At 39.1% G+C, this 16,088-nt stretch overlaps 1 protein-coding gene and 1 long non-coding RNA gene across 2 annotated transcripts; one reads left to right on the top strand and one right to left on the bottom strand.

Moving 5' to 3' along the window:
• The first annotated feature begins 5,521 nt into the window (after positions 1 to 5,521).
• Positions 5,522 to 8,950, top strand: LOC112220464 (NK1 transcription factor-related protein 1-like). Its single transcript, XM_042302835.1, has 2 exons — positions 5,522 to 5,885; positions 7,833 to 8,950. Exons 1-2 carry the CDS (start codon positions 5,522 to 5,524, stop codon positions 8,546 to 8,548), a joined length of 1,080 nt encoding a protein of 359 aa, XP_042158769.1. The 3' UTR covers positions 8,549 to 8,950.
• Positions 8,951 to 12,005: 3,055 nt separating this feature from the next.
• On the bottom strand, positions 12,006 to 14,669 carry LOC121840309. The gene is made up of 3 exons (XR_006079499.1): positions 14,421 to 14,669; positions 14,086 to 14,259; positions 12,006 to 13,712 (listed from the first exon to the last, which is right to left on the bottom strand). It is a non-coding gene; the product is annotated as an uncharacterized LOC121840309 (long non-coding RNA).
• Between the last annotated feature and the right edge of the window lie 1,419 nt (positions 14,670 to 16,088).

Here is a 16,088-nt window from a genome sequence, read left to right on the forward strand (position 1 = left end):
CATTTGACCCAAGAAAATGATTGAAAGTTATTTCAGGGAGTAGCTATTCAGCAGTCGGTGCTATTGGTGTAAATCTGAAAAGTTAAGCAGTAGCCTTAACAGTGTCACTTTTAATTGTTTATAGTGGCTTCAGTCTTTAAGCAGGACTAAACTTTTGCTGAAATAGAGCAAACAGTTTGACAGCTGATGTGTAACCTCTGCAAATCAGACATGATCTGGCTTCTGGCAAAGTGTCTCACCTCGCGGCAGCCATTAAGACGGCCGTGGTGACCCCCAATCAGCCTGCAGAGAACCGTGGAGTCATCCTCTCCTTCACCCAGAACATCACAATACTGACCTGCACACTGCAATCCATCACAGCCAATATGTGGAGAGCTCTCCCAGTTACAGGGGTGTTGCATCATATGCTAGTAGTGTCTGTCTAGCTGTGGAGCACAGCTTTAAGAATATGTGTTCAACATTTAACTTTGCACTGCTTGTGAGAAAAGCAGTGCTTTTATAGCATATAGCATTATCTAGTGTATGTTATCCATGATTGGCTTAGTAGTACATCAAAATAATACAAAGCTGTGAATTTTGCTGCTCTTTTTATTTATATATAATCTCTCTTTGTTCTCGCTGAAATCTAAAAGAGGCTTTGGATCTATTCATGAAAAATGTTTAAAATGTTATTACATATGCATGTTTTCCTTCATCTTACTGGTCCTACTGGTAATTTCCCTCTATATTGTTCGCTCACTCTTTCTGCCCATGTACCTCTTTCTCTCCCTCCTTTCTCCCCTTTCCTCCTCTTCCTCTCTCCTCTGTATCCGAGGAAGGGAGGTGGTTGTATATTTGTTCCTTCACGGCTCCTCATCCTTAGATTAGATTTCTCCTTTCTCATTACCCACCATAGTAGACCCCTCCGACCTCATCTCAGCCTCAGATATTATCTGACCCGTATAATTAATTAATTATAGCCCAAATATTATAGATTATTAAAAATAGCATAACTAATAGTGTAATATCTCAAGCTGTCAAGTTTAATAGTCAACATTGTCTTGGTCGGTCTTATCAGTGTGAGACACCTGGTCAGAATATTGATTTCTGGTCATTTTAACTGTCATGTGCCATCGTGATGGGGAATTGTCTGGTTTTTACCACTCAGAGCTCATTCAAAATCGTTAAACTGCTGCCGTGCTGTTCACAACCCCCTCAAACACCCCTCCCTGGAACTATATGTCTCTACAGAAAATGTACCAGAAATCGGACATAGTGTTTTGAGTTGCTTTTATGTAGTGTATTTGCACAATACGAGACCCAGAGTTCTATTCAATCAAACCCTGAAGCCAGGTGTCTGGGATAAGACAAAAATGTTCATCTTGCACTGTTTGGATTCATGTTACATATGAATTAAGTGTATGCACGGAACCCTTCCACTGTAGCATAATGTTCTTGCACAAATCAAATGGTCACTGTATATCCACATTTTCTAGGTTAGTTGCTAGACTCACCAACCCTGGTGACATATTATGACTGTTGTGAGGTGGTGCACTAGTACTTTTCTAACATTTATTTTTTTCAGATTTTTTAAACAGAATCCAACAGGGCAGCTGTATTTGAACTAGTTTGAATACCAAATGCCAGATAGGCTGGTCCATTTTTTTGCATAGAGGCCCTGTCTAACTTGGGTTTGTAGCGCAAAGGATCAATATCTGGCTAATAATGGGGGCCTCAAGGAAAGAAATGAGCCGGTGTGGGGGCCTCAAGGAAAAAAATTGACCGGTGTGTTAGAAATGCCAGGGCCGATTTCTGGTTCCAGTATGCCCACTGTAACAATGTAATAAAATGTATCAAAAATCTGTGGTTGATTCCCAGTTCACCTCTTAAAATATGGCCAATTAACAAGGTTAACTGTCCCCTAGATGCAATGGCTCATTAGCTAGGTACAAGTACCTGACTTGCTGGAATGTATTTCAATAAACAGCTGCTTGTATGCTGACATCAGGGTCAGCTCACATAAAAAAGTCACTCATTTACAGCTTTATCACAAGCCAGCATTAGAACTTCTTTTGTAGCTAGACGAAAATCCCCACAGGACGCTGTGATGCCAACGGCAAACGAAATATGGTTCTGCATTAGTTTGCCAGAGACACTCGGTTACCAGATTTGACTGAATGTGGCCCACAGTCTTTGATATTATAGTGAAAAACTGTTGTTATTGTTGTTGTTGTTGTTACTATTATTACCATTAACAGAGTAAGTGAGGGAAGGCTACAGTATTGTCTGAAGTCTGAAGCAATATTTGATGATATTAACATGCCCACTATAATTCTTCTGGGTCCTGTGTAGCAAGAAACGGTATCATCTGCAATACATTTCTAAGTTTCTAATTATTCTAATTATGATTCATTCATATGATCAGATTAATTGAATAATCTAGAGGCAGATCAGAGCTCATTAACCTTAATTAAGATCATTACTGAGTTAGATTCTCTCTCCCTCCATGGTGATTTAAATCTTCTAGTGTACCTGACACAACTTGGAGTCGCAGTGCTCTCTCTCTTATCATCCCATCTCTCTCAGGGAGCCATGCCAGTCTCCTTCTCTCTGCCATGCAATCTCTCACAGGGAGCCATGCCAGTCTCCTTCTCTCTGCCATGCAATCTCTCACAGGGAGCCATGCCTATCCCGCTCTCTGCCATACCATATCTCTCACTGGGAGCCTGGGCTCTCTCAGGATTGGCCTTCTCATGTTCGGTATTGGATGCTGACTGGGTGTTGAACATAATTTTTTCAGTGTCTGATTTGGGTATTTGCATTTATTCAGATTGTAAAACACACCATCTTACCAAGGGTATATAATTTGAAATACTGTTCATACAAGTCTGTGTATTCTATCATTATGTGGAGTCTTTAACCTTATGAATGCTGCTTACTAGTGGGGGAGTCAGCATACATGTATCTGATATGGAATACAGATTTAAATGGTTAAATCTTCTCAACTCATTCAGTTTGGTGTAATCAGATGTAAATTGATGTTCCTTACTAAACCCAGATCCTGCCCTGCCCTGCACCTGAACATTTTGCCATGGACTTTCGAAGATGGAAGAGCCTGGTGCATGTGACCCTATTTATTCAGCTGTTATTGTAACATTGGTGGGGTTGGGGTGTCTGTGGAAGGGCCAGACTGGTTTTTCATGTTGACAGATGACTCATTTTGCCGTTGAAGAAGAGAGAGGCTGTTGTCATGAGATTTAACTTGAGTGATTAATGTACGGATAATTGGCAGGTCACTGTCGGTAATTCACGGGGCCCTTTCAAAGTTCAGTGAAAAAGAGGGTCTTGAAAGACACTATTTACATGCAAATTATCGAGCGTTATACGTCTAAATGTGGAGAATGGACTCTGAGGCAACGTGGAAATAGTAATTATGGCACCACGTCCCCCCAATCTGTTCGACGGGACAGCCGGACCCGCGGATGCTGCAGTATAATTAATTGTGTATATTCAGATCAAGAGGTTGGACCACAAGGGACATTTGAATGCGTGTCATAGTAGGCCTACATGGGAATATGAAAATAGGTGTTTTGTTTTTGGATAAAATCAGTGACAACATATTCAAAGTTATTACGAATGTTGTATATGTTTTTCGATATCAGTGGTGTCTTGTGTGCCATTGGCGAAGGTGATCTGGGTTATTAAAAGGGCAGCATTGTGGCGGCAGTATCTTAGCTCAAACAGGGAAGAAGAGCTTTAAAATATTTCAATATGATGTAATATGTAATATGTCATCTTAATATGATGTTACGATGATGATGCTTATAATTAGGCTATTGTTGTTTATTCCTAGCCTATGTAATCATCATCATTATTAACAAATGTAAAGAGATTATTTGTAGGCTATCATCCCACCTTGGGGAGAAAAAGTAACATAAAAATTATCAGTTTTTCCTTTATTTATCCAGCAAATAGAGTCCTAGCCAATGATGTGTTTGGTCCTAACTTATAAGGCAATTGTGAGCGTATTTAGTCACAAACTTCGAAAACATAAAGAAAGAACGACGCGTCAAACCACTGTTAGGACACAGCATAGATCCGATGAAAATCGAATAGTTGTTTAATTACAGTTTGGCCGTTGTGGACCCTGCTCTGGAGTCTGTATCAGCAGTCAGTCAGTCTCTATAGAGGTGTGGAGAGCAGGGCTGGTTCCCCTGACCTGGGCTTGCCCTCTTGATATAATAATCATGTTCATTCCTATCAAAATTACAGATGATTGTTTTACCCATTGTTTTCCCCAACTTTTAATTTCTACTTCCCAAATGATCATTGCCCGCGGTAATTGCAAAGAGCTGACCTTGTATGTGTCATCAGCCCCCGGACGAGTGAAATCCAATTTTGTGAGGCTTGGCACACCTCCTTTTCTTTTTTTCTCTCTTTATGATGTGCCATATTCTACTGTTTTAAGGAGTGCATAAAATGAGAGTAAGTAGAATTTTAAGGTCGAGATTAGAATAAACACGTCTTTAAATCAAAATCAAATTATTTTGTCTATTATTTTTCTGGCATAATATTTACATCTCAGATTAGAAATCAATATTTCACTGAAAGGGGCATTACTGAGTTTATTCAATGCATAATTGAATTCTGGAAAGTGCCCGGTAATTTGCCTTAAAGATAACGAATCTCTCTCATCTGAACTTTATCAAGCGAATGCAATGAGTTTAGGCTAATGTTTGAATGGGTAGCTTATAAAAAAAATAACAATAAGCCTAGTGATAATAATAATAGCCTTCCCTTACAGATTTTATACTGAAAACCTTCATTTGCAATGGATCACTGAATGCTGATAAAAAGTTAGATCATGGCCTTATGATATTGTAAATACTTTATAAAACAATAAGTATCACAACCACAAAGTGGTCGATATAGGCGAGGGAGGAAGGAAAAATAAGCCTATTTAGATCATTTCCAGTTCAGTGGAGTTGAAACCGAGCTGACTGCAGAGTATATCACGAACCGCATCATCCCTCACTCTCCGTGCGCCTCTGTTTCCTCTCACGCGCTCATATGGAGATAATAGGCTATTAGAGACATGGGATTAATTCGTAGCCAATTACAACCCACAGTTGAATATGAATGCATAAATAAGGCGTAGCTTGTGTCTAAGTTTTGGCGACGAACGAGGGGGGCGAGCGAGCGAGCGAGCGAGCGAGGTGTGCCTGCATGCATGACATAAACGTTGGCGGGTCCTGAGGGGATGGTTCAAACCCAAAAAAGGAGTTGAGCAAGGGAGACCAACATCCAACAGTGAACCATCACCTCCTACCAGCCGTGTGTAACATTGTCCAGAGCAGTACAGCCGTAGAGGGGTGGTAACGCAAGCTGTGCAGGAATACCGCACCAGACATTAGACTACTTTTCTCAAATTGTATGCGATATTATGTCATCGGTTGAAAGATAAGCTTAAATTTACTGTCTTGGTGCTAAATCTCTGATAGTTCAAAAGAAGAGAACGTGCTCTTCCGCCTGAAGAGAAGTCATGAATAGAGAGAAGGTTCAGGGGGGAGATCTCTCAATCGCTTCTCCGACGGCGTCTTTTGTGGCTGCCCAAACAGCGGTGATCGTCGTGACCGGTCCAGAAAGCATGGACAATCACTGCGAGAAGCGGCTCTCTACCAACGAACTGTCGCTGTTTTCCTGTCCAGGCGGTATAGACATACTGCAAGGGGACAGTCGAAACAACTCTCCACGTCAAGAACCGGCTCCAATAGCAATTCCAACGGTTCACCGGACCACCGCGTTTTCTGTTTTGGACATTTTGGACCCAAATAAGTTTACGAGCAAAAAGCAAAATCCTAACCGGACCAGCAGTGAAATCGCCTTCGGGACAGAGAACCGTGGAGGTGACGACTCGAATCATGCTGTAGATCAGAAATCTTATGCAGAAGACTATGAATGTAAAAAATATACAGCACTAAGTAAGTGTTTGTGTCTTTCTTGGTGACATTTGGTTTTCCAAAAGTGTTGTTGTTTATGATGTAGGCCCACTTGAATAGCCTACAGGTTTCTGAAAAATCTAATTTAGATTAGACATATAATATACATTTTGTTATCTTAGATGTTATGCTTCAGGAAGACGCTCAATTACGTCGGTTACATAATGTCACCTATTAGTAAAACCACGTTTTAGCCTATTTGTTTTGATCATGACAAGACAGAGAACTGGATGAGTGTTTGTCTTATTAGGTTAGCCTATGTCTTTGAGGTTAGAGGGTCCTGCAAGTTTTTTTAGATCAAGGAGTTCATGAAATTGTATTTTCCACATCTAACTTTGCATTCTATATTATGTAATTATATTTCTGCTCAAAATAGATTTTGATTCAGAAATAAATTTGATCATATCTGAGGTTAAATTAGGTTATATGATGTGGAATATTCTAGCCATGCACACATTCCCTTAGGCTACCCCAGAGAAAAAAATGCATGTAATCTCTTTTTTTTAACCCTTCGATTACATTTCATTTAAAGTGCTTTGCAGGATAATGGCGAAAATCGCCCCAGAGTGACATTCGGAACGTGGCTAGTTCGATATCTTATTATCGAATTGAGTAGCCTATCTCGTTCAGGCAGCTTGCCTGACTCTCCTTCAACAGCTTAATTATAACGTCAAAATTCGGATAATTACACGATTAAAACCAATTATTATTATTATTAGGGAAGATATTGATCCCAGAAAAAAAGGCATGAGATTGATATTGCCCCCACTGTCATTTTTTTAAACGAAAATATAAGGAACAAACATTGATCTCCGTAACCACTTTATAGGTTTTGCATTTAAAATATCAGTCAGAGAAGAGGACACTGCATTACCAGCCATATCGACCGGGTAATTTGTTATGGACTGAATGAAATAGACAAACTAACAAACCAAAAAACATTATTCTTAAGATTATATGATCACATGAAGAGGGTTTAGCAAATTGCCAAAATTGTGTCAACAAACACTGCTGAAGATGTGCAGGCCTTATTGGAAAAAAGATTCCCCTGGAAGTATAAGTATTGTTTAAATCATGCAAAAGTAAATATTTGGTTGATATAAGAAATTCTAATAATTTATTTTGTTATACGATGGTGCGTGTGCGTAAAAGTGATGCCTTGTCCTGAAAATAATTGAAAGACAATTTTGTTTATTTAACTTTCACCTGGTTATGTGTTATAATGGTCATATATTAAAACAAACCAAATGAATCTAAAAAGTTTGAGAAACAATACGTCTATCCTTATTGAACAATTTAGGCCTAATATAATGTAGCATAAATGGATTTTAAAAAACAAATAATATTGTTAGAATATTTAGTATGCCTATACTCAATTAGAGTAAAGATTTTCCTAAATAATTAGGCCTCAAGTCTTTTTCTTAAAGGTGTCAAAGTAGACCATATTACAAGCAGGTTTTCAATATTTCATTGATAGTCTACCATAAAATTGGTAACATGAATTACGTTTGTGACTTTTAAATTTTTACGCAGAGCATTATTTGTGCATATAGGCTACTGTAATAAATCCTTACGCAACAGCAATAGACTACATAAATGCACAATGTGGAGATAAAAACAACAGTTTATCTTCATAAATACAATTGTATGAAGGTGAGAGGACAGATAGAGGATAGAGGAAAAAGTTATCCATTACGCATTAGCTGGCATGATTCTTCATCACTATTTCCTTCAGCAATATGTTAATTAGAATATGCTACTTGATAAGTTATTGAATATTATCTGTCTAAATGACTTGGCCTCTGTGATTCTTAATTTAAAAAGACTCAATTGCATGTCTTGTTTTCTTTACAGATGAGGGGCTGGTGTACAGATCGGACGAATGCGAGAATGATTTCAACAGAGACTCCCACTCTGACAGCGAGATGCAGGATGACTTGTTTAGTGAGGAGAGCAGCAGTGGACTGACTGAAAATACCCAGGGGGAACTGGGCCACCGTGAAGACGACGACAAGGAGAGCAAGAGCCCAAGAAGTCCTGACGGACAGCAAACGCAACAGTCAGGGTCGAATGGACAAAGTCATCAAGGAAAGCCGAAGCGAAAGCGCTCTGGCTCCGATTCAAAGTCGGGTAAGCCACGAAGGGCCCGGACAGCATTCACTTACGAACAACTTGTTGCACTGGAGAACAAATTCAAGTGCACCCGATACCTCTCCGTGTGTGAGAGGCTAAATTTGGCACTGTCACTTAGTTTGACTGAAACTCAAGTCAAAATCTGGTTCCAGAACCGACGGACCAAGTGGAAGAAGCAGAACCCTGGCGCAGACACCAGCGCCCCGACGGGCGGGGGGCCGAATGGCCAGAGCAATGGACTAGGGGGCCTGAGTCCGCTCAGCCCGTCTCCTCCCATGAGCGGCCATCTGTCAATGCACACGAGCTATGGTCACGGGCCAGGCGGGTTAGTCTGCACCACCCAATTACCCTTTCTGCCAAGTCATGCGGTACTGTCACCTTTCATGTTGGGATCTCAGACCTACGGAGCGCCTGCGTTTTACACTTCACACCTATAAAGACATGGACATACGTGTGGTTTTACGCCCAAATATTATGTTTTCAGAGGCGTCTTAAATTAACCGATATTATCAAACGAATTGACTCCAATGAAATATGAACTTAAATAACCATATTACACATAAGGTTTAAGAGAACTAAAGACATGCCCTTACCTAAAGACTAAAATGCACTTGACGCAAGATGGGAAGAACTCTGATGAACATTTCATGTTGCTGTTTCGTCAAGGACATTTAATGCTCGAAGAAAACTTACCTTTACCAAGGGAATAATATTTTTTATTATGCTAATGTTCTATTTGTTTTTCATTTTGATAGAATGTGAATACTCGTGGTCAAAATGTATATAGGCCTACAAATGTTGACAAATATATGTCTAGCTTCAAATTTCGAATGCAGTTCATAAATATTAGAGAGTTTAAAAAATACATGTAGGCCTATCAATATCGTTCATTTACATCTGGAATGGCTTGAAATATTGTAATTACTGTGTAACTAAACTGTGAAAGTTAAATATGATTGTTTTCATATAAGTTGTCGCTACTAATTTATTTTATATAGTTACCTGAGAATATTTGGCTGTAATGAATACACACTTCATCTGGATTCGTCTTTGATAAGACAAAGTAAAATAATAATAAACTATAGGCTACCATTTACAAACGAATAAGCTACTTTAATAGATTCAATACATTAAATCCTGTTTCTTATCAGTCGATCATTTTTTTCCCTTTTCCTCCAAATTAAAGGACATTTTGGAACTGAACACAGAGTTTTTACCCCCTTTTTAAGACATGTTTAACTCTTATTTATTTGACCAGTTATTTATGTTGGCAAACCGACGATATTATGTTGCATTTGTTTTCTAGCAAAAAAGCTACAGCCTATATTTAATATTTTTTTGTGCGGAAAAGGATTAGTAGATATCGAAAAATACAGTAGCCCAACCATAGGCCTATTACTGGATCCGTCATGGCGAATATCTATAGCCTAACTTTTATTAATTAAATTTAATTACTTAATGGATAATGGATTTATTGATATAGGCTTTATTGATACGAAATCTGAATACATTTGATGAGGAAAAACACTCACTGGTAACTTAAACGGCATCCCTGTGTAAAAGAGGGATTTTGACTTCATAACTCTTGAGAGAAACGAGTTTCATTGTGGGAGAACGTCATGCCAAATTAAGGATAGATACAGGCTACGAAATGCGCTTGTGCATAAAACACCCTTTTAGGTTATATAATATTTGAATGAGTTCATAATTAAAAGTCTAACAAAAACACGCGGTGATTGAATGTATTTAATTAAGCAATTTAATTTCCCCCCCATCTGGGATAAGGAGACGCATTTGAATAGGGCCACTTTAGAAGTGCAGAAAATCCAGTCAATAGTGCACGTTTTGCACTATCGATGCAAGTTGTAGGGTAGGTATATACAATATTTAAAACTATAGTTTCGTCGAGTTTATAAGGACAAAAGTGACATGGATACAGCATTTATTTATATTCCCTTTACACCTGATGACTATTTCGCTTCGGATCATAGTCTGTATTTATGCCGTGATGAAATGGCATATGCCAGCCATTAGGGAACGTGCTCCTGGAACCATTCTAGAATTTCACATGTAGGTATGACTAAACACAAATGCATTATACGACGTAGCCTGGAATATAACCTCTACTTTGTAGATAGTCTAAACAACTTTCCAGATTTCGGGATTATTTAGAAAATGGGACATTTCTTGAAGACACACAGACCCGACCAAGGCGTTACAGAAAATAGCCTATGGAGTGTGTCATTTTTTGTTATCTGCCAGCTGTTTTTATCAAGTCTTAGGATCTTGGAATATCTTGTTGGATAAAATGTGAGTTTTAAGGGGTTCATTATGTAAATATAAAATTATTTTCAACACGTTTTGCAGTGGAATCATTAAATTCCCCTCTGCATTGGAGAGCGCACTGCGCGACATTTGTTCTTAAAGACATCTTAGGGCCGATTCAATCAGGGGCCAGTTTCCCAAAAGCATCTTAAAGATAGGACCTTGTAGGAGCATCGTTAAATCTCGGAGCGGTTTCCCACAACCATCGTTATTAAAGATGCAATTTAAAAAAAAAACGTAATCTGATGCCTGCATCAGACCACTCATAGAACAGTTAAATGCGTCGTTATATGCTTTTTGCCCTCCTGCACTCTTAGAAAAAAAAGGTTCTGGATAGAACCAAAAAGGGTTATTTTGCTTGACTCATATATGGCACCCCTAACGGTTATATATAGAACCCTTTTGTAGGGTTCTTTGATCAGAACCTCGGGGGATCATCTTCACTGAACCAAAATTGGTTCCATATAGAACCCTACCAATTTCGGTTCTATATAGAACCTTAAGGGGTAGCTTGTATGAAACAAGCATAGAACCCTTTTTGGTTCTATCCATTTTTCCAAGAGTGTATGTCACTTAGGCTATATGCCACTAAACATGGAATCACATGGTCTCAATATTTGCAGCCATAGGTGGTAATATCTCTATAGGAGCAGATCCGTCTTCAGTATTGTGAAATAATTACAATGTTAAGGACATATCTGATCCAATAGCAGCGTTCTCTTTCTTTCTTTCTTTCTTTCTTTCTTTCTTTCTTTCTTTCTTTCTTTCTTTCTTTCTTTCTTTCTTTCTTTCTTTCTTTCTTTCTTTCTTTCTTTTCTAACTTTCAATCATATCAGTATTGACACATGCTCCAACAATGTACTTAGCGACCTTTCTCTCCAAAAGTGGCTCCCGGAATTAGGCCTATACCTAAAGCGGACATTGCCATTGGCTGCACAGTGTCATTATGATAAATCCCAACAGCGGAATTTGAGAAGCACACCTTGATTAGGCGGGTGAAATCCTCATTGTTTTGTTGAAGGATTTTTAATTTCAACCTCGTTATTTCTAATTGTTTACTGACAATGGTCACAAGATCAGCTGCTCACCAATTTGACAGATCCAACAAAGTACCTCCTCTAACACCGCCAACACATCAGCTCTATGTAGGTGTCGGCTCTTTACAGTTTTATTTATTTCACCTTTATTTAACCAGGTAGGCTAGTTGAGAACAAGTTCACATTTACAACTGCGACCTGGCCAAGATAAAGCAAAGCATTGCGACACAAACAACAACACAGAGTTACACATGGAACAAACAAGCATACAGTCAATAACACAATAGAAAAAAAGAAAGTCTATATACAGTGTGGTCTGAGGAGGTAAGGCAATAAATAGGCCATAGTAGCTAAGTAATTACAGTTTATCAAATTAACACTGGAGGGATAGATGAGCAGATGATGATGTGCAAGTAGTGTGCAAAAGAGCAGCAGAAAAGTAAATAAAAACAATATGGGGATGAGGTAGGTAGATTGGGTGGGCTATTTACAGATGGGCTATGTACAGCTGCAGCAATCGGTTAGCTGCCCAGATAGCTGATGTTTAAAGTTAGTGAGGGAAATATAAATCTCCAGCTTCAGCGATTTTTGCAATTCGTTCCTTAACGTTTGATCTGATTAAATCTAGGTCTTACTTTCGTTTGAATGGTCTCATAAAAGCAATAGTGTAATTATTATGTTGAATAGTATGCCAATTGCAAGATATAATTTAATAATAACTTGACAATTAACTGATAGAAATAGGCCTACATGGTGAACTAGGCATATGCTTGATTTGAGTAACAAAACATCGAAAATAGTTTAATACATTTTTGGGATATTATGATAATTAGGCTAAATAGGATCATTTTAACAAAACATTTGACTCTCAAGCAGCCACTGCCCTGTCATAAAAATATATGCAATTCCAGAAGCAAATTTAATCCCTGGGCTACTCTTTCACTGGCATCTAGGGAGCTGGCTTGTTTATTTTTGGGGATATATTTTTTAGAAATCATGTAAACAACAATGCAAGCCAATTCGATTTGACATAGGCCCTAATAGGAAAAAAAATACTCAGGTTGGGGAGTATGCTCATTGAATAATATTTCAGCTGCTGACACAGTGAACTGAATGAAGGAAACTATTATGATGGAATGTTTAATGACGTTTCAATATTAAAGAACATGACAGCTTATGTGCAAGCAATTAGTTTAATGTGCTCCCAATGACCAGCAGACAGTAGCCTGCCCTGGTGCAACATTGACTTTTTTTCATAACATTTGCTCCCACACGACCTGCCCAATTGGTGCCTAGGAACACAATGAACCAAAACACAGCTCAACAACAGCGCCTGAAGATTCCTCTCCTTGCAATCAAGATGTACTAAGCCAACACAACAAGAATTAACAAGAACTCACTAATTATCAACATATGTGGGGCCTAGTGGTCAGAGCGTTGGGCCACTAACCGAAAGGTTGTTGATATCGAATCCCCGAGTTGACAAGGTAAAAATCTGTCGTTCTGCAACTGAACAAGGCAGTTGTTCCCCGGAAGGTCGTCATTGAAAATAAGAATTTGATTTTAACTGACATGCCTAGTTAAATTGAATAAAAAATGTATAATCTACACAATATCAGAGGAAATAAGCATTATTTAAACATTTAAAAAAATAATGATTCACAGGGCAGCTATTGGCAACTTATATAGGTGTAGGAAACATTTGTAAAATCTGCCGGTCATCCACAAGTGGTAAATTCGGTTACCACTTCCACATCGAATATTAAGCACTGGTTGTTTATGATAATTACAAAAGAGATATTGAAAAATAGAGTTGCAGTGTAAAAAAGAGTTCTGAGAGTTATGCCACTGAAAATCACAATGACAAATCGATTACAAAGACTGGCATCACATTCATGTTACACATCAATCAATAAATAATATTATTTGACAAATTATTTTATAAAAACGAATCAAAACGGCTTGGATTTGTTTTACAAATCAGAAAGCATGCAATTCAACGTGTTATTACATGCACATTAAAGTCTTTGTGTGTGAATCTTGAAAAAGGTTCCTGAGTTATTTCCACCAGTACAGACAGTATCTGTAGATGAGTATGATATTTCTGGCACAAAATCAACCGGTCTCCTCAACTTTTCTGTTAATTCAGTGCATAGCCTAATAACATTGGTTTGCAAACTTTGCATGTTTCAACTTGTCGATTTGTTATATGACGTCTGTCACTCGCCTCATGGAGCTCCTGAAAAATGAAGTATGAAAGGATTAGAACTACAGATGTTTATTAGTGGTTATGTTTCATAATAAAACACTTTAACCAACAGTAAGTGTCTAGGTGGGTTTTGAATAATAATGAATCCTCTCAAATGCACATGGGAATTTTACACTATACAGTACATGCACAAGTAAAGAGTTACACATGGGATGATTCATCTGTAACAAGGTTACAGTATATATTTTAAATAATATATTTATCGCAACGTCAATACACTAACGACTAGTGACTGAATGTAAGGCCATGTATCTATTGTGTTGGGGATGACTTGTACTCCCTGCACCTCAACTGAGCTACAGAGAAAAACGGCCACTTGTTTCTGAGTGAGTAGCCTACTTACGAGTTGAAAACCTTCCTCTCTAGTCTGGAGCGTAAAGTGATGGCACTCTTCTTGAGATCATTGAAGTTGGGGTATTTCTTCTTGCCCTTCCCCTTCCCTTTACCTTTCTTGCCCTTCCCAGGTCCTCTCCAGTGGCAAGCTCTATGTCCCTCATCACCTCAGGGTCCCGCCAGTCTAAACAAACAAACAAATTAACTAGACTCATGGCTCTATTCAATCAGTATAACAGTAGTCAGCATTACTGCGTTATTGAAATGTAAAGGCAATGGCTCCAGCGATAGCGGAAGACTGCATTCACGGTAAAGGCTGCATATATCGTCTCAAATAGAAATTACCTTTACATTTCTAGCATGCAATCTATAACAACTAAGATCCTTTGAACGCGTAATTTCGGATAGCCATGCTACCTTCGCCCTCATGTTGGTGCTAACAAGCAGGCTACGTAGTACTAGCTGGTATCAACAGTCAATACCGTAGGGGTTGGAAATTACAGTGAGCTTCAATTGGCCAATAGCAACGCGACGTCACGGAGTGCACAGCAAATTTTCAGCATTCCCCAATTTTGGTCCCGCCCTGTTCACACTCCCTCGACAATATTTACAAAGCCCAACCGTCCACTCTCACGTCGCTTCCCGTCATTAAACATTTATGGGGCTTAGTTGTTTCATCGCCCCGCCCAACGCGTTAAATGGATTTCCGGTGTAAGGCTTCCTAAACTTTATCGTGTGTAGTCTGCAGACATCCAATCACATACTGTAGACACAGAGACCTAAAGATGACATAAACATCAATTTACTCAAACACTTGGATGGACTAGAGGATGAGAATGTCCAAACATTCAAAGACAGGACACATTCAAATACAGAGCAGCAGTGTTTAGAGTGTGGGCCAGTGACTGAAAGATTGCTAGTTTGAATATCCTTTGAGCAAGGCACTTAACCCTAATTTGCTCCAGGGATGTCGTACTACTATAGCTGACCGTGTAAAACAACACATTTCATTGCACCTCTCCGGTGTATGTGGCAATGAAACATATGCAGTACCAGTCAGAAATTTGGACACATTGGGGCGGCAGGTAGCCTAATGGTTAGAGCGTTGGACTAGTAACCGAAAGGTTACAAGATCGAAATCCCCGATCTGGCAAGGTACAAATCTATCGTTCTGCCCCTGAACAAGACAGTTAACCACTGTTCCTAGGCTGTCATTGAAAATAAGAATTTGTTCTGAACTGACCACCCTTTGCACTCTTGGTATTCTCTTAACCAGCTTCATGAGGTAGTCACCTGGAATGTTTTTCTAACAGTCTTGAAGGAGTTCCCACATATGCTGAGCAGTTGTTGGCTGCTTTTCCTTCACTCTGCTTTTCCTTCACTTTGCGGTACAATTCATCCCAAACCATTTCAAATGGGTTGAGGTCAGGTGATTGTGGAGGCCAGGTCATCTGATGCAGCACTCCATCACTCTCCTTCTTGGTCAAATAGCCGTGGAAGTGTGTTGGGTCATTGTCCTGTTGAAAAACAAATGATAGTCCACTAAGCACAAACCAGATGGGATGGCCTATCGCTGCAGAATGCTGTGGTAGCCATGCTGGTTAAGTGTACCTTGAATTCTAAATAAATCACAGACAGTGTCACCAGTGAAGCACCCCCACACCATCACAACTTCCCATCCATGCTTCACCTACTCTGCATCTCACAAAGACACGGAGGTTGGAACCAAAAATCTCATATTTGGACTCATCAGACCAAAGGACAGATTTCCACCAGGGTAATGTCCATAGCGTGTGTTTCTTAGCCCAAGAAATTCTCTTCTTCTTACTGGTGTCCTTTAGCAGTGGTTTCTTATCAGCAATTTGACCACGAAGGCCTGATTTAAGCAGTCTCCTCTGAACAGTTGATGTTGATATGTATCTGTTACTTGAACTCTGTGAATAATTTATTTGAGCTGCAATCTGAGGTGCAGTTAATTGCCCATTTTCTGAGGCTGGTAACTCTAATGAACTC

This window comes from Oncorhynchus tshawytscha, linkage group LG21 (assembly GCF_018296145.1).
Source record: "Oncorhynchus tshawytscha isolate Ot180627B linkage group LG21, Otsh_v2.0, whole genome shotgun sequence".
Lineage (NCBI taxonomy): Eukaryota > Metazoa > Chordata > Actinopteri > Salmoniformes > Salmonidae > Oncorhynchus > Oncorhynchus tshawytscha.